This window comes from Larus michahellis, chromosome Z (genome assembly GCF_964199755.1).
Source record: "Larus michahellis chromosome Z, bLarMic1.1, whole genome shotgun sequence".
NCBI classification, from domain to species: Eukaryota; Metazoa; Chordata; class Aves; order Charadriiformes; family Laridae; genus Larus; species Larus michahellis.
Genome location: NC_133930.1, coordinates 58,495,582 through 58,520,536, shown reverse-complemented (window position 1 = coordinate 58,520,536; position 24,955 = coordinate 58,495,582). Strand labels below are relative to the sequence as shown.

The following is a 24,955-nucleotide window of genomic DNA, read 5'->3' as shown; positions in this document are numbered from 1 at the left end:
ACTCATTTATACCTGTCTGTGACATACGTTAATAAATCATATATTTAAAAGCTTTTCTGTACTAAAAATTATTCTTGTATTATTTTAAATAAATTTTTATAATGGTGATTTGACTCTGGTTTAAACACTGAGTTTCAGCTGTTGTCATTGTTTAAGGCTGCGGTACAGTCCCTAGTGGAATTCTAGGAAAGTAAGTTTCTTAGGTAATATCATTTTCAAAATTGAGTGCATGTCTTCCTCCAAAACATAAGGAAAGTCATCCATACAGGAATTTGAAATAACAAATGAAGAGATGTTACCGATACTGTTTTCAACTGGGTGTTTGCTGATACAAGAAAGAAACAATGCAAGAAAACAGACAAGATGCTGAAGTCTGATATGATCGTGGAAAGTACCTAAGGAGAAACAAAAAACATGAAAGAAAGGTTAACACTGGAAGAGATGACTAAAGGCTTTGAACTGTGAAGCAGATCAAAGCGTATGGAAAAGTACCCGACTCTGCTATCTGTTTCTATTGTTACCACAATAACCTTACAGGTCTTGAATTTTGGCAGGTCCCCCAGACCTTACTGGTGCATACAGAGTCCTGAGATAAAACTCCTCCTGTCTTTGAATAAAAATTGCAAAGCATAAAGCGGGGAGATGCCCCAAGAAGTTGTTCAGCCTGGAGAAGAGAAGGCTCCAGGGGGACCTTATAGCGGCCTTCCAGTACTTAAAGGGGGCCTACAGGAGAGATGGGAGGGACTCTTTATCAGGGAGTGTAATGATAGGACACAGGGTAATGGCCTCAAACTGAAAGAGGGGAGATTTAGATTGGATATCAGGAAGAAATTCTTTACAGTGAGGGTGGTGAGGCACTGGAACAGGTTGCCCAGAGAAGCTGTCAATGCCCCATCCCTGGAAGTGTTCGAGGCCAGGCTGGATGGGGCTTTGAGCAACCTGGTCTAGTGGGAGGTGTCCCTGCCCATGGGCAGGGGGGTTGGAACTAGATGATCTTTAAGGTCCCTTCCAACCCAAACCATTCTGTGATCTAGTACATCTTCACTTTAAAACAAATTCAACTGTAAATAAAGTATTCCTGACATTTATCTCACTAACAGATACAGTTTATGAGAATAAGATACGCCACATGCCCGTATGAAGACACATGATCTCCTGTGAATGCTCATCATGGCTGGATGGCTGCTTTTTTGAGTCATAGTGTAATAATCTCAAGTAAAACCCGAACAAGCTTTTGGAAATACCCTGGCCAGAAGCTTAGGGCACATCTGAGCTAATTTTTTTTTTTTTAAAGCTTCCAACAACATATATTTCACAGCCTCCTCATCAGTCTACCAGTTTATATTAGTATGTGAAAGGGTTTTGTAATACCCAGCTGCCTCTTCTCTCACTTTGAAAGTAGCATTTGGTTCAGTGTTCAGGCACTGAGAGCTCTTCACCCAGAGGTAGCTTCTATGCCGCTGTTTTACTGCTCATGAAAGTGTGTGTTCATTCCGTGGCTTTGCAGGACCAGGGGAAAATGAAGGGGCACTCGTGAAAATTAAGTCATTTTAAAGAGGACTTTTACTTCACTGTTTTGTGCACATCTAATTTAGGTGCAACTCAAAGCACCCAGGTTTGAAAGCTTTATTGTTAGTAGGAAGAGATAGGCACTTTCAGAGGCAGCTTGCATGCTTAATTAGGTGGGTGATATGTGCTAGAGGTCATTACAATCGCCTTGTAGCATTTTTGGTTGGATCTTCATAGCTGAATTCCTTTGTGCTCTGAGCTGTCTGGAAGTGATGTAACCATGTTAGCCTTGCAGAAGGAACAAGCTTTCATGCAGATGAAATTATCTTGGCCACTGTGCTTTGTACTCGGAGTAGCCTGAATGTTTTTTTGGTTGGAGCTTGCTTTACATGGCCTGCTGGGGAATGAACAGCCTTGGTCTGCTTGTACCTACTTTGGAAGGCATGTCCTTTGATATAATCACTCTAACCAATACACCATCCTCTTCAAAAAGTTGCTGATTAAGTATTTTTCTTTTTGTGTAGGTACAATTCATTCCTTCTTGCATTTAGTTCTTTACATGTTTTTTATCTTACTGCTTCTGCAGTTTATCAAGACTATTTTGCAATCCGCTTGTACTGGTAGCCAAAAAAGTACTGGTAGCTAAAGAAGTACTGGTAGCTCCACCATTGATGGGAGAAATTTAGGAGTATATCTTTTGTTCCTTAAACCAGAGATTAAATTACAATTTTGAACTTAACTGGAAATGAAAGAAATTCTGTTTATTTTCCAGGGCTTTTAGAAAACATTAAGGATAAACACTTTCAGGTGGAGTGAAGCCGAACATAATTTGCTGCCTGTACATACATGCAGGTCAATAAGCTACTGACTTTTAATTGTGCAGCCAGGGATAGAATTGTTGTCTTGTGCTTTTCTTTACCTTAACTTTTTCTGAAGAATGAATGTTGGGAAGGAATTGAATGGAGAGAGGAAAAGGGAGATCTCATCATTGTGTATAAATACCTGAAGGCAGGGTGTAAAGAAGGTGGAGCCAGGCTATTCCCATTGGTGCCCAGTGACAAGATAGTTCCTTCTGAGCATCAGGAAAAACTTTTTTCCTGTGAGGGTGATCGAGCACTGGTGCAGGTTGCCCACAGAGGTGAGGAGTCTCCTTCCTTGGAGATATTAAAAAGCCACCTGGGCAGCTGGCTCTAGGCATCTCTGCTGATGTGGAGGGGTTGGACCAGAAGACTTCCAGAGGTTCCTTCCAGCTTCAACCATTCTGTGATTAAAAATCAGACTACTGCTGCTTTGTAAAATTCTGTGCGTTGAAACACTAGAGAAGAAACCAAGTACCAGTAATGTTCAGAAATGCTACCATCTTGTGGTGCTTGAAATGACCGAATATACTGATAGCACTTGCACAATCAACTCCTTACCCACATAGCATATAATGACATGTAGTGTTTACATACCTGCTAAAACAAGCTTTCAAATTAGTTTTGTGATTCCTTAGTACCATTGTAGTAATTTATTTCATCGGATTAGGTTGTTTTGGTTTTGAAATGAAAAATCTTCTAATTACTTTGCAACAAATTATTGTAAAGATTACAAATGATCTATGGCTTAGTGGCATATAAAGGACTTGTTTATGAAACAAAAGGTGGTTTTGAAGGGTTCTGTGACCCTCAGGAAGACCCTCAAAGCAGAATAAAAAGATTCTTTGCTGTGGAGAGCTTACAACTGATGTGCTCCTTTTAACATTACATGATAATATGAATGTAGGGACTTAATAGCAGCTTATGTCTGTTATAATGCTTGGTAAAGATTTTGTCCCCATTGATTTTATTCTTCCACCAGCATGCCTTGGTGTCAAATGACATCTAACTGTTCTAAGTATCACTTCCTCTGCCACTATTATGCCTTTATCTGTTTACATTATTGTTCTCAGTTACTAGAGAGATTTTCTTTATGTCATTAGAGAAGATAATTAAAAAAGTATTTTACAGTATGTTTGAGGTTCTTGATTACAATGTATAGAAAATTAAGCCAAAAGCTTCTAATATTACAGAATCACAGAATCACGGAAATGTAGGGGTTGGAAGGGACCTCTGGAGATCATCTAGTCCAACCCCTCTGCCAGAGCAGGGTCACCTACAGCAGGTTGCACAGGAACGCGTCCAGGCGGGTTTTGAATGTCTCCGGAGACGAAGACTCCACCACCTCTCTGGGCAGCCTCTTCCAGTGCTCTGCCACCCTCAAAGTAAACAAGTTCCTTCTCATGTTTAGATGGAACCTCCTGTGTTCAAGTTTGTGCCCGTTACCTCTTGTCCTGTCACCGGGCACCAGTGAAGAGAGCCTGGCCCCATCCTCCTGACACCCACCCTTTAAGTATTTATAAGCATTGATAAGATGCCCCCTCGGTTGTCTTTTTTCCAGACTGAAGAGACCCAAATCCTTCAGCTTTTCTTCATAAGAGAGGTGTTCCAATCCTCTTACCATCTTCCTAGCCCTTAACATATTACACGTAAATATGATTTATAGTTAATATACAATTATTATGCTGGCCATTTGTTTGACTTGCTTAATGTGCAGAATAGTTTATTGAAAGCAGTATGCTGTATTAGATGCACTATTTATCATTTATTACATCTACGAAACTGTGTTACATTGGAAGCTTTTTCTATAGCTTCATAAACACAAAATGATGCCTACTTTTTAAAAATGACTGTCACCTGTAGACCTTGAAGTATTTTTTCTTGAGATTAGTAAATGATGATAGCAAGTTTATTTGAAACAATTATAGCAAGTTTCTATGAATAATGTAATAAATATTATTGTTCTTTTAAAATCAGGCTACAAATATGTCACAGGCCTTCAAGTATCTCTCTGCGAAACATTTATTTGATACGTTGTGTGAATACTTCCAGTTATATTTTATGCTTATGGTCAGTTCTATTAGGTAACTTTTTTCTGGTTGTCATATGTGCAAGTGAATAAGTTACTGACTTTTAATTGTGCAGCCAGGGATGGAATTGTGGTCTTGGGCTCTTCCTTATCTTAATTTTTTCTGAAGAATAAATGTTGGGAAGGAATTGAACGTGCAGAGGAAAAGGGTGAGGGAGAAAGGAGGAAATAACAGACAGTGTTCTGTAGTTCATCTTCATGATAAAAACAAAGCCAGATTGGTGACAAGACTTTTGTCTGAGCCTTCGGGAGCTCTCTATATGTTGCAAACTTAATTGAGTGTTTTGATATCAGCAGTTTATATAGGGCTAGTCATCATAAAGCTTAATAGTATGCATGTTTAGGGGGTGCATGTGTGTGTATTTATATAAAACTTTAGGTGGTATGAAAAATACAAATATTTTGTTTACAATAGCCAGTTCAGAGCTGTTTCCATACCATGTCATGATCTGAAAATTACTGACATTTTGGAAATAAGGTCACAGTTTATAAGATGAGCTCTAGATGCGCCCTGTTGTTTTGTGTGTTAGAAGACCAAAGCAGAAGTAGTTGGAGGAACCACTATATTCAAGAGTCATGAGTAACTGATCCCTTCCTGTCTTGACACTAGGATACCCAGAAATTGAGAGCTCTTAGCAAGCCGTAAGAAGTTCATTGCCTCAGTCAAAAGAGTTCTTTGGGTGATCTACAGACAATCACATCTTGAGTTCACACCACTGGAATTCCTTGGGCCCTCCTCAAACCCATATTGTGCTTAGTATTTCTCCTAGTCCATGAGCAGCCAAATCTTAAGAGTAAGAACTTGGGAAACTGTTTTTAATCTGTATTAGTTCTAGCATAAATTGTGAAAACTAATGACCACTGAGAACTACGACTGTATTTTAACGATGAATGTTTATTTTCCATAAAAATCTGAAATTGACCATCTCCTAAAATACTGCAATTAAATATTACATAATATAATTAACAAACATTGAACTGAAGTTTACATGCAGTGCTTGTGAAGTATTTTGCTTGTGTTTCTGACTGCCCACTTTACATTTCATTAATGCTTATGACATTATTCATCTAATCATTTATACATTCTAGAAGCAGAATCAGTATTTTGATCTAAAGGAGTAAAATATTCAACTAAGTTAAGATACTGGTGTCTTAGACAAAAATAATTTGGATCAGTGAGAAATTTAAAATAAAAATTTGCATATGTGAGCCCTGGAAGTAATATGAGCAGATGCAGTGCAGAGTTGTGTCTCTGTCTTACGAAGAGACAAATTCTATCACAGCAAGATGAATCTGATTATCTTATGTTTTTAGAACAAATGATACATACTGGCTTTTGTTGAAATAATGGCAGGAGTATATTTGAAATTTACTTTCTGTATTGTAGACTAAGTTTATTTGTGTGTTTTATAAACGTATTTCACCAGAAACTACATTCTTGTATATCTCTCTTGTCAAAGGAATATAGGAATGTGCAGGTTCATGCATGAAGTACAGAGGTTGGGATATAGTTTCTGGATTAAATCCTTCATTCACCAGATGCATTTTCTGATGCTTGAAAGTTGCAGTAATTTGCATAGCATCCTAAAAAAGACATAATTAAAGTGCTATATGACATTTCAGCCTATATCAGTGAAAATATGATGCAGTTGCTGAATAAAATGGATCATACAGTTTTACTATAGAATATCTTCAGTTAGACAGAATGATCTGATTCACAGGTGCAGTGAAACCTAAATTTAAATGGAACTTTTATTTCTAATTCGTTTCTCTATCAAAGCCACATGCAGGCTTGCAAATTTCTCTTTCAAAAAAAAGCATTTTCTTTAACTTTCATTCATGCAGCTGATCACAAAATCTGTAGTTTATGGGACACTTGGTGATGCTCGGCAGAGAGCTGGCTGATTTTATGGTACTGGATCTCCTCTGATTTCCAACTGCTAAACTTCATTTAAGACATTAAATACAAATATGTTAAATGCCTTCCTGTGTTATTTTTCTGTGTAAGCAGTTGCTGTACAGCAGTTATTCAAATGCCAATTCATGAACAAGTTGGTCTACACACAATAATAGTCACTGTATGAGAGCAGAAGTGGTATATAAAATAATCTCATTTAAAAAGTGGGTCACATTAAGGGAAAAGTTTAAAGCACACTGTTCTCAAGCATTGTTATTACTTGTACAGTGTTTTTAATGTAGTCAACATTTTCTTTTAATTCTCATGCTGAAGCAGGCTACTTTTCAGTTCTTTCTTTTTTTTTGTCTCTTGATCTGTAACATGCCTGATTTCTTCTTCACACTGGTACTCCATTTCCACAGCTCCCAGATCATTTAGTCTTTGGCTTCTGAGCTGAGACTCCTAGTAAGTTTGCCAATTCATTCTCTCTTTTGGCAGCAGTTATGATAGGAACCACACTTAGACCACCAAGTCATTTCACACACACAGTAAATAGCTGCCAGATGGTAATAGTGTTCAGTCATTACCAAGTGGGATTACTTCACATTGAATAGATAGCACGAAATTGTCTTCATAATTATTTAAAAAGTTGCAATTATAAGATTAAAAGTTTAATAAAGACAGATATTGAAGATTTTCACTGTGTATTATGAATACAGATTGCTGAGATTTTTCTATTTAAGTGATTCCCTGATGTTATTTTAAAAAGTCATATTTTTCTGCATGGAAATATGAGTTCTGAAAAAAAAACAAACCACCACAAAATAAAAACAAAACCCCTGAAACAGAGCAGAACACAAATAATGCAAAACAGAAATCACTCCCTAGATGATGTTAGAAACATCTTCCTAATATCTTTCTGCAAAGAAGAAATGAATTTAGCAAAAGTCCAGTGAAAAAACTATCTCAAGAGCGTCAGAGTACCCTGGTTGTTTGGATCATTGTTGCTGGGCCTCTGCTCTTCCAGATTCAAGTAGGAGAGGTTGAGAGGAACAACTCTCAGTCTGTCTGGTTTTCATAAAATCAGTCAACCATGGCTGCAAGTCATGTTAGAAAGAGCCTACATATGGACTGCTGAAAAATTTTCAAAACTGATTTTATCTGAAATCCAATTTTGTGTGAGAATTTCATATTTTTGTTTGTCACTCTTGATTAGGATGAACTCTTTCTCAAGACGTACATTTTTTTTCAGAAGGGATTTCATTTTCTCTTCACTCAGAAAATTGTGAATTCAACATTCATCCTATTATCTTCCCCTAAGATTTTTTTAAAGTAACATGTTTCTTATCATTTTGATTTTTTTATAAAAATGGTTTTATCTCCTTTAATAAGAATTTACACATGTATAAATATTCATTAATTAGTACTGATAGTATCTTTGGTAGTAAGCTCCCTTCAATCAGCTGAAAAGCTTTAGTCAGAGAAGATATAAATGCAAATAGGTTTAATCAGTTCCACATATATAGACTCTAGAGCTCCATATAGATTTTCTCCATCTAGTGGAACCATAAACACAAATCTGTTCCAAAGGTTTTTTCCCAGAAGAGGGCACTGCTCTCCTGAGGCACCATAGATAATATAACCTATGGTAATTGCATTTAAGATACATTTACTTAGTACAAGTAACCTAGTAGTGAAAAAAATGTTGTCCTCAGTTCTTTAAACTCTCTTAAAAATTTAAATTCTCTCTAAATGTATACATTTTTTGTCTCCTCTTCCTCTACAGCCTCACTCATTCTATTGTGTTCCCATCTTGTTCTCAAACAAATTTGTGCCTCTCAGACAATTTGTCAATATTTAGGGAGAGGCAAAGCTGCAGAATGCCTCTTGGCATTCCCTAACAGCAGAAAACTATCATCTGCTACAAACTTTCAGAAGATGTAATATGGGGACCTTTCCTGCTCTTTGCAGTTCATGCTCTTATGTCCTGTTGCAGAAGGTGATCCTTTGGGGAGTACACAAGGGGTGTAATCCTTGCACTTTTAAGGTGCACGGTTAAAAAGAATTGTATCCCAGTTCTGATTTTATACTCTAAAGCATGTGGGTACATTTTAGTTCTCAGATCATGAGATCTTCGCTGTAAAGTATTAATCTTACTATCTGTTACAAAGAACTAGATATTTCTTTGATGCTTTGTCAGTAACAGTGAATAATAATCCCTTCAAAAACAGCCATATTAAGAAAAGATTTTAAATGGACCATGTCATCCTTTTATAAGAGGATGCTGTTTATGTGTAATATTACCCATGTGCATCTGCTTAGTCTTTCACTGGCTGGAAGAACACACTTGTTAAAGATGAAGAGCTTTGACAAAATATGCAAATTTGCCAAGTTATTAATCACATCTAGGATTTTTAGGTATTAATGGATCCTTCAAGCAGAATATAAGTTCAATTCATCAAGTATTTGCTTAAATTTACAATTATAAAAGCAACCGTAATTCAGACTAGTTAATTACCTTTTGTGTTTCAATTCTTGAAACTGATTGTAAATTACTTCATGCGTTCCATGATTATAAGGACCAATTTTCAGGTCAGACAGAAGATAAATACACGCAGGAGGCAACTGATTGTCTTACCATGATTCTTATGAAGCGTGGTTGGGCGTAACTTGGAAGAAAGTCCACAACATGCTTGTAAAGTCTTTCTCCATCAAAAGATCGGTCAGGTTTAAGCACAATAGCTGCCATCCCTGTTCTTCCTTCATAGTCTAAACAAAAATTAAAAATAATACGACAAGTATACACAAGAGTGTATATGAGTCTCATATGACATTTGGAGGGATTTAGTATTGGTCAGAGCAAATATTTTGATACTGTGAAACCTGCCCTATCCCTTCAGACATCACTGAGTATAAGATACACAGTATATTGGAAGACTTTATGTTAGAAGTTACTTTCAGTGTTTTTATTCAATTTTAAAAATGTCACCGACCTCTTTTTATTAGGAATTCTGTATGGCTGGGAGCTGGCTGCTAGGTTCTCTTCCTGCTTTGCTCTATCTTAACATTGGTAACACAGTGGTCTAATAAAATACTGAGTGACCATTAGTTCCATAAAAAGCTGAACGCACCTGCACAAAGACTCGTGCGAAAGATGGACATAGACATGTATGAGACTGTGCTCTGTCTGTATAAAGTCTAGTGGCTATTGTACATTGTATAAGCAGTGCTGAGTGTTTTCTGCACTATTCCACAGACAAATTAGTGACAAACAGGGGAAGTGCCTCTTCGTAAATTACAAGCAGCAAATTATGTTTGACATGAAAATAGAAACAAAACTCTTTTAAAAAAGACGTATCAAACGTAGTTCCTGCTTTTTCTATTCAAACACAAATGAAAATTCCAAATGGAGAAAACATCTGAATTAGAAGAAATGGGCTGCCACAGTTAAATCTGTCCAGAATGAAAGAGAAGCTTTGAGGTGTGGCCACAACACTGGGAAGATAAAATATGGATGTTCCCTCTTCATGAAAATTAACTTTCAGTTGTTTAATTGGTAATTTGCTATGTAGTTTGTTTTGGCAATATTAATTCAGAAATATGAAAGACTATGCTATTTAGATTTTATTAACACTACAACCAAGAATGAATGTGATTCTTAATCTCTTGAGGTTTTGTTTTGATGTGCTATTCGCTGCCTGAGATTGCAGTAGCCCTTCTTGTCAGCTCCAACTGTAGATGAGAATGAGATATACTTTCCACGTGAGGTTACAGTTTTAGTTGCATGCCCTTGAGGATGTTATCTCCCACAAATGAACATATTGGCATTTGACAGCAACTGCTGATCAACCATTCCGATTATGGCCTTTTGTTTATTTTATTTTCATATTTATTTTCATATTTCCTCTTTCTTTGAATCCATTGTCTTTCATCTCTTAGTGCCAAGTAGCAGCTTGTCTCTTGATAGCTTCTTCTTCATGCGACTAGTTTCTTTTAATAATACTAGGCTTTGTTTGCATTTATCCAAAGGAAACATAGAACAGCTATTCAGCTGAGAAAGTTGCCTTTCTCAACCCATTCACTCAATGGATGCATCTTCTGAGCAATTTTCTGCCTCATCTTGTAATTTAGTTGGTACAGTTGCTCAGCATGGTATTATATATTTTTATGAAGTACCATATGTAATTTGGAACATTCCAATTGTGAAAAAATACATATCTTCTAGGACTGTTCTTACAAGATAGTGATAGGTGTTTTCAGATGTGGCATCTTTTATTATGCCCCATTTTCTATTTTTCAGATGAAAGCCTGTAGCCTAAGAGAAGTATTCTGTAGTTTCTATCTTTGTGCTTCTCACGTCTGTTACGAGTTTTATTTCACCCTGATGTTTCTGCCATTCATTACAAAATTTCAGCATATCACATTTATTAAATAAAGCATTTTATTGAAACTGAAATTTCAAGGTGTTCTAGGAAAGCCTGAATTGCCAAGTTGATACCATTTATTTCCTTATATATAAGTATGCATTGTGTTGCAATAACAGAAAGGATAGAGTATGAAATTACTATTTTCATTTTGTATTCTCAAACTATAGGGAATGTCTTACTTTCTATGCTTACACCATAAACATTAACTTCTTGGACAAAATCCATCATGCTAATGATCTCCGCGACTTCTACAGTGGCAACATTTTCTCCTTTCCACCTGTTGAAAATATTTTTTAAAATAACATAGATATTAGCTAACAAATTTTTATTCTATACATGGCTTTATGTGATGGAGCACTACTTTTAATCTGGACTACTGTTATTCTTAACTGAGGAGTCTAGACAGATAAATTATTTTCTGATTTAGTGCCATGTCATTTGAGACCACAAACTTAAAAGAAACAAAAGTGCCACTTGACTCGAATTTAAAAAATTCTACTGTGTTGGTGTGACCTTTGGTGGACTTTGATTGCAATCCTTAATGTTTCTGTTAAAACAAAGTTAATACTTACCAGGTTCAAGTCTGACTCATGTCATCCAGTCCTTCCTATGCATGATTTCTTGCAAGTTCACTGGATCTACTGTTAACTCTGTTTCGTACCTGAAAGTGTCTCCCACCCGGTCAGTGAAGTAGAGGAAGCCATCTTCATCCATCACTAGGAGGTCTCCTGTGTTAAAATACACATCTCCTTCCACAAACACATTACGCAGGAGTTTCTTCTCTGAGGCTTCGTTATTTCCAGCATATCCAGAAAATGGGGCATCCTGAGTAACTTGGACAACTAGAAGACCAGGTTTACCTGCAGGCCATGCAAAGGGTATGCAAAAAACCCATATATACAGTGAACTATTTAGAACATAAAGTATCATATTAAAAATCTTATTGCTACATTTCCATAACTATTTCCTGAACAGCAGAAATAGGTGAGTGGAAGAGGGAACACATAATTTTTCTTCCTTCTCTTCTGAAAAGCTAGACCTTTTTGCAGTGCAGTGTACATCACTTACCCTGAAAAAGCATTTGCCAAATGAAAGGGTGACTATTTTGTCATTTTAAAAAGGTGCTGGTAGTCAACCAATACACATGGGGGAAAAACACAGTGCCTAACCTCTTGTGCTTTCTGTTTTTCTGGAGGTCAGGATTGCTACTGATCTCGGCTCTGTGCTGGTGTGGAAATGCACTTTGTAAGCCATAATGTGCCTGGGCCTCTGAACATCAAGGAGTCCCTGGAGTTTTCCTACTGGCCATCACTCCTTGTTGCTGACGGTAAAAGTCCCATTTATATCAAGGGCAAAACTTCCATTGACTTCGTTGGAATTGGCTCAGGATGCCCTTTTAAAATGCTATTTTACTATTCTGTATCTATGATAGGTACTTGCTTATTACTCAGTCTGTTCCTGAGGTTAAATGACATTTCCATCTTCTAAAGATTTTTATTGTCTTTCCTACAACAGAGGTATGGAGATGTTTTCAAACAAATAGTTTTCTTCATAGCTGTGTGTCTGCCTCTTCTATTAAATCCTCTTTATTGTTTCGAACTCCAATGTGGAATGAAAGCTCAAGTTACTCTTCAGAAGAGGAGATGGCATTGCTGCAAATAGGATGCATGCTTTATAAGAAAAGAAAAAGCAACCCAAAATGTTGACTTTAAAAGAGAATTGTCCTAAGCCCCAGTCAATGTTACAGGATGATTCTCTATTCCAATTTGGGAATTTGGTGTCATTACTGTCTCACATTACATCCAGTGATGGCTTCAGAGTTATCTAAAAAAATGTTTAACAACCTGCAAAATTTTTCTAATTGTGTCATGAAACAAGGCATTTTATCAATTTCCCTGAAAACCAAGAATTTTTGTCCAGTTTATAATCTAACTGTAGTGAGGAAGCAAGCTTCTTTCAAGAAAAAAAAATATCATTGTTTTGCTTGATTTAGATATTATCAGCACATAATGTATTATTAGAAATAATTAATAGTTGGTACTTATATTCCAGTACTACTACCAGAATATAATTTATTTTCAGAAATAAGTAATAATAATTGCTGCTTTGGTGACCAATACTGCTATGTGTCATTGAGACCTGACATTAGCATGAAAAATATTATTGTTTTAGTCAGCTGTACAAACCTCTTTTTTGCTTTCTGGAATTTTGTCTCGATGATAGTTAAATCTACATGCTAAAACTAGCGATGTTTAAGACCTTTTTCCCAGAACTGTTAACTTTGACACCCATGGATTCATGTTTGTGTGCCCAGACACACAGATATTTAATGTGACTTTAGTAAGTCATTTATTATCTTATATTTAGAAAAATACAGCGCTATGCCTTTTGTGAGAGTCACTTTTCAGGATTTTTCTCAAAGATATTCTCAGCTGTGAAGCCATCTTATTTTCAGCCTGGGACTTTCAGCAATTTGAGTAGAGTATTCCATTCTAAGTAGGAATTTAGAGATTCTATGCAACTCTAGGTACTAAATAGTTAAATCTGGTTTGGTCACTACATGTAAAAATATGAAAAATATTATCCAGATTTTGAAATGGTACTGTTCTTCCTCGGAACTTGAAATTTGGAATTCAGAAAGCATGTGTAAACACCTAATCTCAGAACACAGCATATCTAGGAATTACTGTGTCCATTTTATTTGCAAAAAAAGCAGCACTAAGAAATCGGGTTTGTTCAGGAATGTGAACAAGTTTTTGCAGGTGAGAATAAAAACATTCTTAGCCCAGAATATTGATGTTGTTCTTATATTGTTGTATTTTGGGATATTTTTGTCTATTATAAATATTTGGATAGGTTATTGGATATATTAGCAGTAGATCCATATTTGGATATTGATCATATATTTTTCCTATGTCATTTTCAAGTTCCAAGCGTATATCAAGAACCTGTTGTTCACAGAATAGAGAGTTAATCCCTGTCACAAAATATCACCATCTAAACTGAGGTATCTGTTAGTTAATAGATAACTAATATTTTTTCTTACCTGTGGGTGCTTTCTTACACCTTCCGTTTTCATCCATCATAAGTTCTTGTTTCCAGACATCATATTTCAACAACTCAAAAGAATGTAGGAACTAAACAAAGAAAGTGCATATGCATCCTTAAAAACCGCACTGTCTTACTCACTTTTCAGTTGTTCTGATTAAAGTTGTTTTGAATTAATGGATAGGACCCAATTGAATTTGAAAGATTTGGAAGAGCCTGAAATATACTGACAGTATCCTGAGGAGCAATTATCAGAAAGTGTTCATACCATGGTAACACTAAGTATACATATAGAGGTGAAGTGTTCATCTCCTTTATTGATAAAAAGAAACCCATTGTTTTAGAGTATGGTCAGTTTCAAATAATTTATATAAAGTAAACCGAAACAGTGCTTTTGATGAAATTGTCAATTTTTCTTTAAAACTACCATACATTTCTAAGTAGAGGCTTGGCATTACTGGAATGCAAATCAAGAAGATTCTCTGACAAAAAATCCAAATTAAATTTACAGACATCTCAAAGATTACTCCAGCCACATCCAAGTGGAAACTTACAACTCAACAGTTTGATTTAGGCTTTCCTCCCTTCATCCCCTGTCCGCATAGTTAAGATTGCTAAAAGATGAAAAGCATTGCAGAGTTTTTATTATGGCCATGGGAAGGCATTTTCAGTGTCTCAGATTAAAAGCAGAAGTCATTTGGAAGTAATCAATCTGGTTTTGATGTTAACTGATCTGAATCTTTAGTAACATTTGAACAGTATTTTATTGTAGTATAATATTCATGATTCACAAAGCACCTGTACAAATAGGAAAAACATTGGAGACTGTCAAGGCATTTTTATGGGTGGATATATAAATTTTATAGTTCAGATATCTTGAGATTTTTAGTTTTCTCCTTTATTTGCTGAGAATTTTGAATTTCTTTGTTTTGTTTATTTCAGAGAAGAAAGTGTGACATTGGTTTTAATGAGTGAAAATGCAGCCAATGAATAAATTTGCTCTGGAACGTAATAAAAGTAAAATCAAAACTAATTTCTGCCTCATCACAGCATCTGTGAGTTTTCAGAATGATAAGTAAACTTCAACAAAAATATCATGAATTAGTCTTGTGGATAGGCACTTATACAGAGTCAGGGTTGGGTTTTTTTTATATTCTGGGGGGAAAGTTGCATACACGAAGCAGTAATTTCAGTTTCTGTGGACTTGTTCTGTGTATTTATTCTAGCTTCACAGTATGCGTACAGTGAATAGAGTCAAGTAAGAGGCTAATAAGGTTTCTGTTTCCATGAATCAATTTTTTTTACATCTGGACTGTAGTAAGGAGGTTCTTCCTCGTACACTTTCCTGCTTTTTATAATTTCTGCCTTTCATATGCTTTTTTTTGGTTGGCTGGTTAACTGGTTGGTTGGTTGATTTGATTACATTTACCTTTGAGAAGACGCCAGCACGGCCCACAGCTCCTATTTTATTAGTATAGTTCAAGAAACCAAGATTCCCTTCTGTGGATCCATAGAATTCAAATATTTTAATTGGGCCAAATCTCATCAGAAATTCTTTCCAGACAGCAGGTCTGATACCATTTCCTAGAGCAATGCGCACTTTGTGAACTCTGTCCTCTTCTTTCTGTGAACAGCCAAAAAGAAACATTCTGCAGATGAGAAAAGTAGGTCTAAACCTACTCAACCTTGAGTTGATCTAAAATTTTCTATTAGAACAATTTTCCTTTATAAACTGCTACTTTGGCTAAAATACTTCACAGAATGGTATTTGTTTTGTAAAAATCAAACAGATAATCATTAGAATTCTTGTTAGTCTGAGGTAGAAGGATTTTTATAAGGTGAAAATTTTATATCTGTAGTTCTTTTTGTTTTCACTTCTAAGTTCTATAACTGAGATATATATTACAAAGTTTAAAAGAATTAATTTATCTTAAAAATGTAAATAAGTAGGTTTTAAATGAGTGCCATTTCCCATAGAATGGAAATTCCTTTCTGAACCAAAGAAAGAAATTTTTCTGCATAAATAAAATCATGTTTTAGAAAACGCTTGTGATATGCTATGGTCAGTTCTACATGTAATGGTATTTGGTAGTAAATTTTACACATCTGACAGGTTGCCTAAAGAACCTGAAAAAGTAGCAGAATGACTTAAAGCTCCTCACCATATCTCATATGATTAGGTGCAGTTTTTAATCTTAAATCCAAATTCAGAAAAGATGATAATGAAATCTGCAGTTAAAATGTAGTTGTTAATTTGTCATTGTTACATGTCAGTTATGTCATTATTGTGGCAAACTACTCAAGTACTTGCTTACGTAAATATTTTCTGCATTGGGCCAGACTGCTTAGCATCATATATATAGGCCTATAGTCAAAGACTTGGCCTATGGAAGAGCCCCCAATTTTTTTTGAGTGGTTGGGACTGAGTAATTAAATTACTGCCATGGCTGAATGACAGCAGAAAATAAAATTATTTCAGGTCCACAGGAATGGTTTCTTCAAACCAAATAAATGCATTTTGTTTCCATTTCAGTGGTATTTTAAACTTTAAAAATTGTAAAAATATATTTTATTTCTATGTAATATTAAAATGATTTCAAAATGGAACACTGCGTAAGAATTACACTGAAATGTTTTAGCAGAAGCAGTGTTTCGACTTTTTCACTTCTAAAAATACCACATAAAATTATTTTGTGAACTTTGGATTCAAACAGACAATTTCATTCGATACAGAGCTCCATTTTATGGCAGATAAATTACTTACCACAGTAGGATCGGCTCTAATACAGATTAAACTCCAGCTGATAAAAACAAGAGTGGAGACTTCCCTGCTTCTGGTTAATGAGCTCTGTTTTCTTTTGTAGTTTTAATGGTAAACCGAAATAGCATGGTTTGATCACATGTATATGATCACAGGCTGATTGGGAGGGTGACTGTGAGAGTTACTTCAAGCCTAATATTGTCCCTTCTTCAGCACTTGGTCTTCAGGATGAAATAATGGATTTCAGTTGGTTTTTGTTGTTTTTTTTCTCAAAACAGCTGGTGAGACTCTTGGACTTAGAGTAAATCTCAGGAGCTTCAGAGTTTATAAGTGTAGGAGAAACTGTTATGCTTACCTTGTTTCATCCCTGGTATAACAATCCGCAGGACTTCCCTGCATTACCTTGAATTTTAAAATATCTTCATTTTAGAAGTTGTGTGGTTCTCTTTAAAAACATTCCTTGACATAAATTCTGTTTTGTTTATTAACTTCTATGGGGTACCACATTTAAAATTTAATTTTGATAGATACACGGATGCTGGGTAGGCTTCCTGTTGACACATTTAGTCAGAGAGCAGTGTCTAGAGTTTCTGTCTATCAAGAAATCCAGGAGTGTCTCCTAGTTCCCAAATCCATGTTCTTTCTCAATTTCAATGTGAGACCTAGGCATGCTCTGTGAAAGGAGGTAAGGACAGACATCCAGGATATGACCTAACAGGTCATACTCCAACAGGTCCCTCATCCTAGGTAGCCCTAGTCCTGGGCGAGACCGGAACTGCTGTGCTCTAGCATGCCACAGTACAAGGAGTGCAGGTGAAATGTAGCTGGCTGGCTTATTAGCCTGCACAGGTTTCTTTCACTGTGGAAGAACCTGTGTGGTACATTAGAGGTTATATATGTTATACTTCAGTTAGGTATCTGATCTTAACAGGCCTCCGCGTTTATCCTGATCCGGTTCTGTTGGCATCCTCAGCTTCCACAGCTCAGCTCGGCCATGTTTCTGGTTTTCCTCCTTCATATGAGTTGCCAGTTAAATATCACTATCTTCTCTGTTAAATTCTTGTTGTTTAGCCAAGTAAACAAAGTTCTTCCTGCCTTTTACTGCAGGAGAGACCTGTACACAACTAGTTTGGCCTAGGTAATTATTCCTTTGTGTTTTTGGTCCATGGACTACTGACATAATGTTTGTACAGACTTGAGTTCTGGCCAACAGCTTGCCTGGCTTGTTCCCTCTAATACCTTTCTGTCTTTGACCCCTCTCCTACGTCCGGACCACACAGTAATAGGTCTCTGTTCAAACCAGCTGGTGGATTCTCTCAGATGTTCCCTTGTTGCTAGTTCTTGCGCCAATGTCTGACCAATGTGGTTGGAGCATTGGTCAATGAGTTTGAACCTTGTTTTCTATGGTACACGATGTTTTCTGTGGTACATTATGTTTTCTGTGGTAGGTGGGAATACTTCTTGTCGCCTCCCTTCAGTAACTTCCTAACTCCCAAGTATAAAATTAAGAAAATTAACCAACATTTTCTACCATGATCGAAAAACAAGTGTTGCAATATAATAAATATTTTCAGACTTGATTGTCTGCTGCTGCTCCGTGTGGTGACATCTTGCTTTTGCCCTAAATCTGATCATGATTTAGCTCCTGTGTTCTTCTGACTGTTATCCCATGGGCGACCAAGATTTTGCACCACGCTATTAGTACTTTGGCTTCATACAGATAAGCCAAAGTATAAAAAGTAAAAAAAGTATCTGTGTAAAGCCAAAGTACTTCGGCTTTATACAGGTAATTTTATCATCATATACACAGCCATGGACCAAAATGTGCCTTTGGAACACCTCTTCAGAAAAAAATTTCAACAAACAAAAACGAATTCAGCAGTTTCAGACCCATACAAAATTTAATTATCAGCCATTAAGTACTGAATAGAGTAGTCGCTTTTAATAAGTAACTACTTTGGAACAGTACAGTGGTGGTGGTTAATCATTTAATCTTGCTCAGGCTCTTGTTTGATCATTGAGTACGACAAATCTTTTACTGCTTATAGCTTTTCCGTGCTGACCTGCGTCTTGCCTATCGCTAGGATGAAAAGCAAACAATCTTGGCTTTACAGAAGAATTTTTGTTATTGTTTGGGCATGGCTGTCCCATCCTACAATGCTTATTTCTGTGTAACCACTATGTTTGCTGATATAAACTTGATTGCTATCATAGAACTACAAGGAACGCAAGACCTGAATTTTACATACACTGGAAAAAAACTGTCAAACATTAAACATACTATATCATTGGGAAATGGGTAAATCTATATGACTTATAAAATACAGATTTGCTGTATTTTCAAGCAGCATTTGCAAACAATAACTTACAGTGGGCTGGTTACAGAGGTAGCGACAGAGTTCTCCTATGTACAAAAACATTGTAACATTGTATTTTCTACAGTCATTCCAAAACTGACTGGCAGAGAATTTCTTCTTCAAAACACAAGTTGCTCCTAGGTGATGAAAACACAAGAAAATTCAAAATAACCTTTAAAAGCTTTCTTATCTTTTACCACTATTGTTAAAAAAAAAAAAAAAGTTGTATTTCTCTTAATTCAACTAATGATAAATTCAGCTATTTAAATAAATTGTAAGTTATTTCTGGCAAGATCTTTCTGCTAAGTGTGACTAGCACAATGGAGCCTTGCTTCTTTTTCTGAATAGTAACTTAAAGTATCAGAAGCAGCAGAAGCAAACCTTTTAGTCATCTCCAGCTGTTAGGAATAGGGCAAAGCCTAACCATTTTGTTTCTGTCAAGATGGTGACTGCTGTAACTCTGAAAAAAGAGAGCTTCAGATGGAGCTCACAGCTCCTCTACTTATGTGAGAAGTGGTGGAAGGGAAACCGGCTCAAAGTCTGTCTCACTCCCCTTTTACGGTTTCATGTCAACTCATCATCCTCAATCTTTTGTTTGTGTGGCCCTGAAGTTCCTTCAGAGCTTTCCATTCTAAAAGTCACCACATCCTAGACCTCTCCTGTCTGCCACCCTGTCCCTTTTTCACAGATTTTTATAAATGAAAAAACTGAAAACTTTATAAGTCAGCCAAGAATTTACAAATTTCCCTATTTCTATTCTTTCCAAAATTTCGTTTTTGCCTGGATCCTCCTGTTTGTCCCACATAAAGCTTACCAGTGCTTTCCATGTTCTGAATCCCTTCTGGTCTGCTTGTTCCTAGCTTGCCAGTTCCTCCCTGACCCAGGTACTGTCTTATGCAAGACTTGAAGCCCTCTCAAGAGCTCTTCAGCCTCACTCACCTCAAGCCTTGTCATTTGAATCTCAGGCTCCCCAGAGCCCCCATCTCAATGGCCCACCCAAGAAAGCTGTTACTCTACATTTTCTCTTCCAAGACAAATCATAGATTCAAACCTTTTTATACACTACTATTCCCATCCCTTTTTTGTTCCTGTTAGGCAGCAGCAGTCTTGTTATCAGTTGCTGTAGCCCAGCATGCCTACCCATGCTGTTCCTGAAGAAACAAAGCATTGAAATGGCTTTTAAAACAGTCCAGGTATATACTTATCATACCAAAACCAACATCTGGGTAAGGCTCTAAAAACGGGAAAGGAGGACATATCTGAAAAAATACCTTATTGCTAGCCCTCTACAAGTAACTCCCATTATCAGAATCAAATAGGGAGGCTACATCATTCTTCCTTTCCTTCACTTTTATATCATGAATCTAATTCTGTATGTGCTGCTCAAATATGTGACTCAAAATGCTTCAAAACACTTTTAGTTGACTTTATTCTGAAGGTTAGTTAGAGCTTCCACAATGCGTTTGTGCCTTCTGACATCAAGCTGGACTTCTCAGATGCCTATGGGAATGCCCTTTTAGACTATTGGTGTAGGATACAGATGTGATTTCAGGTTAAGCCTACAGAACATATGTGGTGTTTGTGATACACAGACCTCAAGTCATGTTATATTGGATCTATGCAACAATTGGTGTCTGTTCTAAGCTTCAAAAATTATGCATATATCTTAGATATTGTTTGCAGGCTGGAGAAGGTGATAAAAATGAGAACATGACAAAAGTCTATTGGTAGACATAATATTTGAGTTATTCACCAAATGGAGTTACTCACCAAATAATAAAATGTTACAGCATTCTGCAGTTAATGAAACCTCCCTAGACGGTAAATATTACCTAATTCAATGCATCCGCTGATGCCAAGAAGAGAAGCACTTATGTGGTACAAGGGAAGAGTGAGATACATAATATCCTGAGAAACCGCACCACACTGAGTAAATAGTAAGCTGGCAGATAGAGCTCTTAGATGAGTGATGATAGCAGCTTTTGGGAAACCTGTCAAAGGGAGAAGAGCAAAAAATTATAAATGTACTGCTTGCATTAATCATTTTATTGCAAATAGTATTATGGTTGGAATGTACAGGGAGAAGTGTCATTTCTTCTGAGTCTTTGTCCTGTCCTTCAGTCTTTATCTCACGAGTATAGCTCCTTAGTCTCTCAGCTTTTTCAGTCTTTTTGCCTGTAAGGCTATTTATGTAGCGATAGGACAAGGGACGATGGTTTTAAACTAGAGCAGGGTAGGTTTAGGTTAGACATTAGGAAGAAGTTCTTTACAATGAGGGTGGTGAGACACTGGAACAGGTTGCCCAGAGAGGTGATGGAGGCCCCATCCCTGGAGACATTCAAGGCCAGGCTTGATGAGGCTCTGAGCAACCTGATCGAGTTGAAGATGTCCCTGCTCGCTGCAGGGGCGTTGGACTAGATGATCTAAAGAGGTCCCTTCCAACCCAACACATTCTATGATTCTATGATTCTGTGATTCTATGATTCTATTTAATCTTCTTTTCTGCTTCATCTTCAGGAGAAAGTCCATACCCTTCACTGGTGAGCACAGACCGACTGTGCACACAGTGTTCCCTTGCCACAAAGTGAGAATGGGAAAGCTTCTAAGTGGCCACTGTTCCACTCATCTATTTGCAATAGGAATGACTTTTACAAGGTTGTTTGGCTTGGCTAGAGGAAGGATTCCCCTTTTTTTCCCAGTGAGGGAAGGTGAAACCTCATTATTCCCGCCGGTCTCAGAGGAAAAGTTTTCTCCCAAAGCCCAGGCAGTTGTGCTGGCCATATTTCTTTTTAGGATAGACCTGTAAAATCCTGTCACTGTGGACTCTGATCTGCTGTTAGAGGCTGACTTTACTGGCCTTATATTTAAGAAATAAAGCTCAACCATGGAATATCTATGTGACAGTTTGCTAACTGGAATTACGTCCTTGTTATGACAAGGCAAAAATGGTTTAAAGTGTACTATGCTTGTAACTAAATGAGTTCCTCCTTATCTAAACTTAAAAATTCAAGTTCTGCCTGTATGTGTGCCTGCTTTATTGCTAGATTTATACCACCTTTGTTTTCAGAGAGCTGCAGTTGTACTTTGTTAGTACACATCCTCACCTGTACTTCCAGACGTGAAGATATACATAGCTGTGTTTCTTATGTTAGTGACAACTTTAAGATGAGATGGAACAGGGTGGTCTGGCACCTTCTCTAGTTTGTCTGGTATAGTGTGAACATGCTGGAAAGGAGAACTGGTGCTCATCAGCCAGACAGCAACATTATTTTCCAAGAGATGAAAAATAAATTCTTTCTCTGTTGATGCCAAACAATCTGCCAAGTTAAAAAAAATATATGCTTAATATTAAAATAATTAGAACTAAAGACCTGATTGCCTACATTGGAATTATATACCCTACCACTGCGTACAGTGAACCTATCACAGCCTGCAGCAGGACTAACACACCTATTGGACAGTGAAAAAAAAATCACGATGTTTAATTTCCCTATAGTTCTCACATGGCTTTAATTGTAATAGGTAAAACTCCCTGATCTTACGTGGTGACACTAATATGTAGGATTTAATTTAATTGGTATGCTACAACATAGATTTTAAAGCTTGGTACACATACCAACTGATGAGCCCTCATGGGTTCATACAGAATTATGGAAGTATTGCCAACCTGCATTAAGGATAGGAGAAGAGGAGGAGAAAGATTGATTAAATTTCCCAGTATTACATAATATGCCAGTAAGAGGGCCAAAATTACAGCTCAGCACACTGTTCCCTCCTCCAAGCAATGCTACCTTGGGACCACTACTTTAAAGTAGTTAAAAAGTAAACATAAATTTGCATGTGAAAATTTTGAGCTGAAGGAAATCACCACTAAGAAAGGGAATCTGAGTCTTCATGTAGTCAGTGGTTTGTATCTACATAAGCCAATAGATGGAAATGAGATAATTCTAAAGTATCTCCCCAGGCTGCTCACTTGCTGATGCATGACTCTCTCTGCTGGTATATTGTCCAGTATTTGGAGAGTTTCAGATTTAACCCTTTTATTATACTAATTAGTTCCACATATTTTTGGTGCAGATACACTTGAAATTTAAACAGAACTGTTTTAGCCAGCATCTGCGTATGTATATATGAAGTGCTTGCAGCTTTAAATGGCTCTGATTTTCCATTTTTGATAAAAAGCATAAGGCAGTAGAAATTCCGTATTAAGTCAAACATGGTACAGAACTTACCTTCTCCTATCACCAATGCTTTTGCTGCACATGTATCAACGCAGTGCAGGAGAGATCTAGAGTGCACATTGAAGTTAAGAAAGGCCACCACACAGCCCAGCTTGGCCAGCCCAAACCAGACGTGGATGAAGTCAGGTCCATTACCCATCAGCAGGGCCACAGTGTCACCTTTTTTCAGATTCCCATAGTGTAGCAAAACCTGTGCTATCCTGTTACTCCTCCTGTCCACATCCTGATAGGTGTGCACCTTCCCTTCGTAGATGAGGAATGGCTTGTGGGGAATCTTTCCCACTCTCTGCATGAAAAGGTCAATTATGGAGAGAATTCCATGGCTTGCCCATTTCTTTACCATTGCCTTTAATCTCTTCCGCCTCAAGAAGTAAATCAGATCTTCCCAGAAATACGGGAAAAAGATCTTCAGAGAGACACACAGCACCACTATTCCTCCAGCAATTGTCGAAAGCCACGTGCATAGCATGCTTGGGGGGGAAATAATAGATTAGGTATTTCAGAGATATAAAATACAGTACATTAATATAATTAATAATTATTTTTAAGACAGAGACTGGAAGTTAATAAGCTAATTACATTTCCACCAATTAATCTGAGAACTTTTAAAAATACCATGTTGAAGTTTACTAGACTACAAAGGACCAGAACAATATGAAAAAGAAAAAGGGAGTGAAGAGCAAAGAAGATTGTGCAGTCCATAAGGACAGAGGAGTTCATTCAGAGTAAAGAATGTGTCCAGGATGACAGTAGAATGAAAAAGACGTTGACAATTAAATACAAGAAGGAAATTTAGAAATTTAAAAAGTATACAAATAACAAAGAAAAGAAGATATAAATGCAGGAAACAATTTGGCACTTTTTTTAACTTGGAGTAAAAAATTTGTCTAGATTGTTTATTGTACTATGACAAATCCTAAAAAAAATGGAAACAAACAATTAAATCGTATAGTATTGTATGTATATTATGAAAGTGTGTTAAATATCATGCATCTGTAAGATGCACCAAATATGTTTTTCGTTGCTGCCTGAGTTGTTTTTTTGGTCCAATAGAATTTGAGACCATCATCTAATCCTCTACAGGTTTGAACAGTCTGATGAACGTACACAAATTTCAGGCAATTAGTGTGAACCTTCTGCATTTTCTGAAGTAGCCAGTTTTCACCTTAGTATTTTTTGGCATTTGCAATAAATAGTGTTTAATAACTTTGCATTATTTATATTATTTTCATTATTTACAACAATACCCTGAAGTCTCAAACAAAATGCACAAGCACTTACTAAGATTTGTCAAAAAGCCTTTCTAGCATAACAATTATTAGCTTTGTTAATGTATTTCAGGCAACCATTAATTGCCATATTTTCAAATGGTCATAGAGGAGAACTTGTGAAGATCATGCAGGATCCCTGCAATTTGATATGTGTAACATTGACTGTTCTCCTTTTTAAAGTTTCAGCCATCATTACTACAAATAATTGAAACATCTTATGTGACAATCTAGGATTCAGCAACACTTCAGCAGTCTGGGAGGCTTTTCTAAATGATGTTGCCTCCACTGTTGTTTAGAAATATTTTACTGACAAGCTGTACTTGTGGTATGTTCATCAAGCTTGTTTCCATTTTTAACAATACTCAGTAAATATACTAACTTGTGGATTTTTTGCAGCAAGCAGGAACTTGTATGTACTGTAAAGCATATATAATATTGTATGGGTAAAAAAGCAGCTAAAAAACAAAAGCGTTGTAGCATTAATTGTATACAAATGTA

At 36.6% G+C, this 24,955-nt stretch overlaps 1 protein-coding gene across 2 annotated transcripts; it reads right to left on the bottom strand.

Annotated features, from left to right (window-relative positions):
• Positions 1 to 215: 215 nt before the first annotated feature.
• LOC141736007 (long-chain fatty acid transport protein 6-like) lies at positions 216 to 23,655 on the bottom strand. 2 transcript variants are annotated; one of them, XM_074569605.1, is made up of 10 exons: positions 23,178 to 23,655; positions 22,050 to 22,262; positions 20,778 to 20,936; positions 18,958 to 19,082; positions 15,257 to 15,451; positions 13,826 to 13,916; positions 11,441 to 11,639; positions 10,959 to 11,056; positions 8,991 to 9,121; positions 216 to 395 (listed from the first exon to the last, which is right to left on the bottom strand). In XM_074569605.1, the coding sequence occupies exons 1-10, from the start codon at positions 23,653 to 23,655 to the stop codon at positions 216 to 218; spliced, it is 1,869 nt and encodes a 622-aa protein (XP_074425706.1). The 2 variants fall into 2 exon arrangements, with proteins under 2 accessions (XP_074425706.1, XP_074425708.1); XM_074569607.1 differs by lacking the exon at positions 216 to 395 and adding an exon at positions 5,863 to 6,039.
• Between the last annotated feature and the right edge of the window lie 1,300 nt (positions 23,656 to 24,955).

Excerpts from the sequence above, each read along its gene's own strand:
- LOC141736007 (XM_074569605.1), bottom strand. The coding sequence starts at position 23,655 with ATGCTATGCACGTGGCTTTCGACAATTGCTGGAGGAATAGTGGTGCTG. Across the intron at positions 15,452-18,957 it reads ACCTCTGTAACCAGCCCACT|AAAGAAGAGGACAGAGTTCA; the intron begins GTAAGTTATTGT and ends GGCTGTTCACAG. Across the intron at positions 9,122-10,958 it reads TTATGGTGTAAGCATAGAAA|ACTATGAAGGAAGAACAGGG; the intron begins GTAAGACATTCC and ends ATTTTTGTTTAG.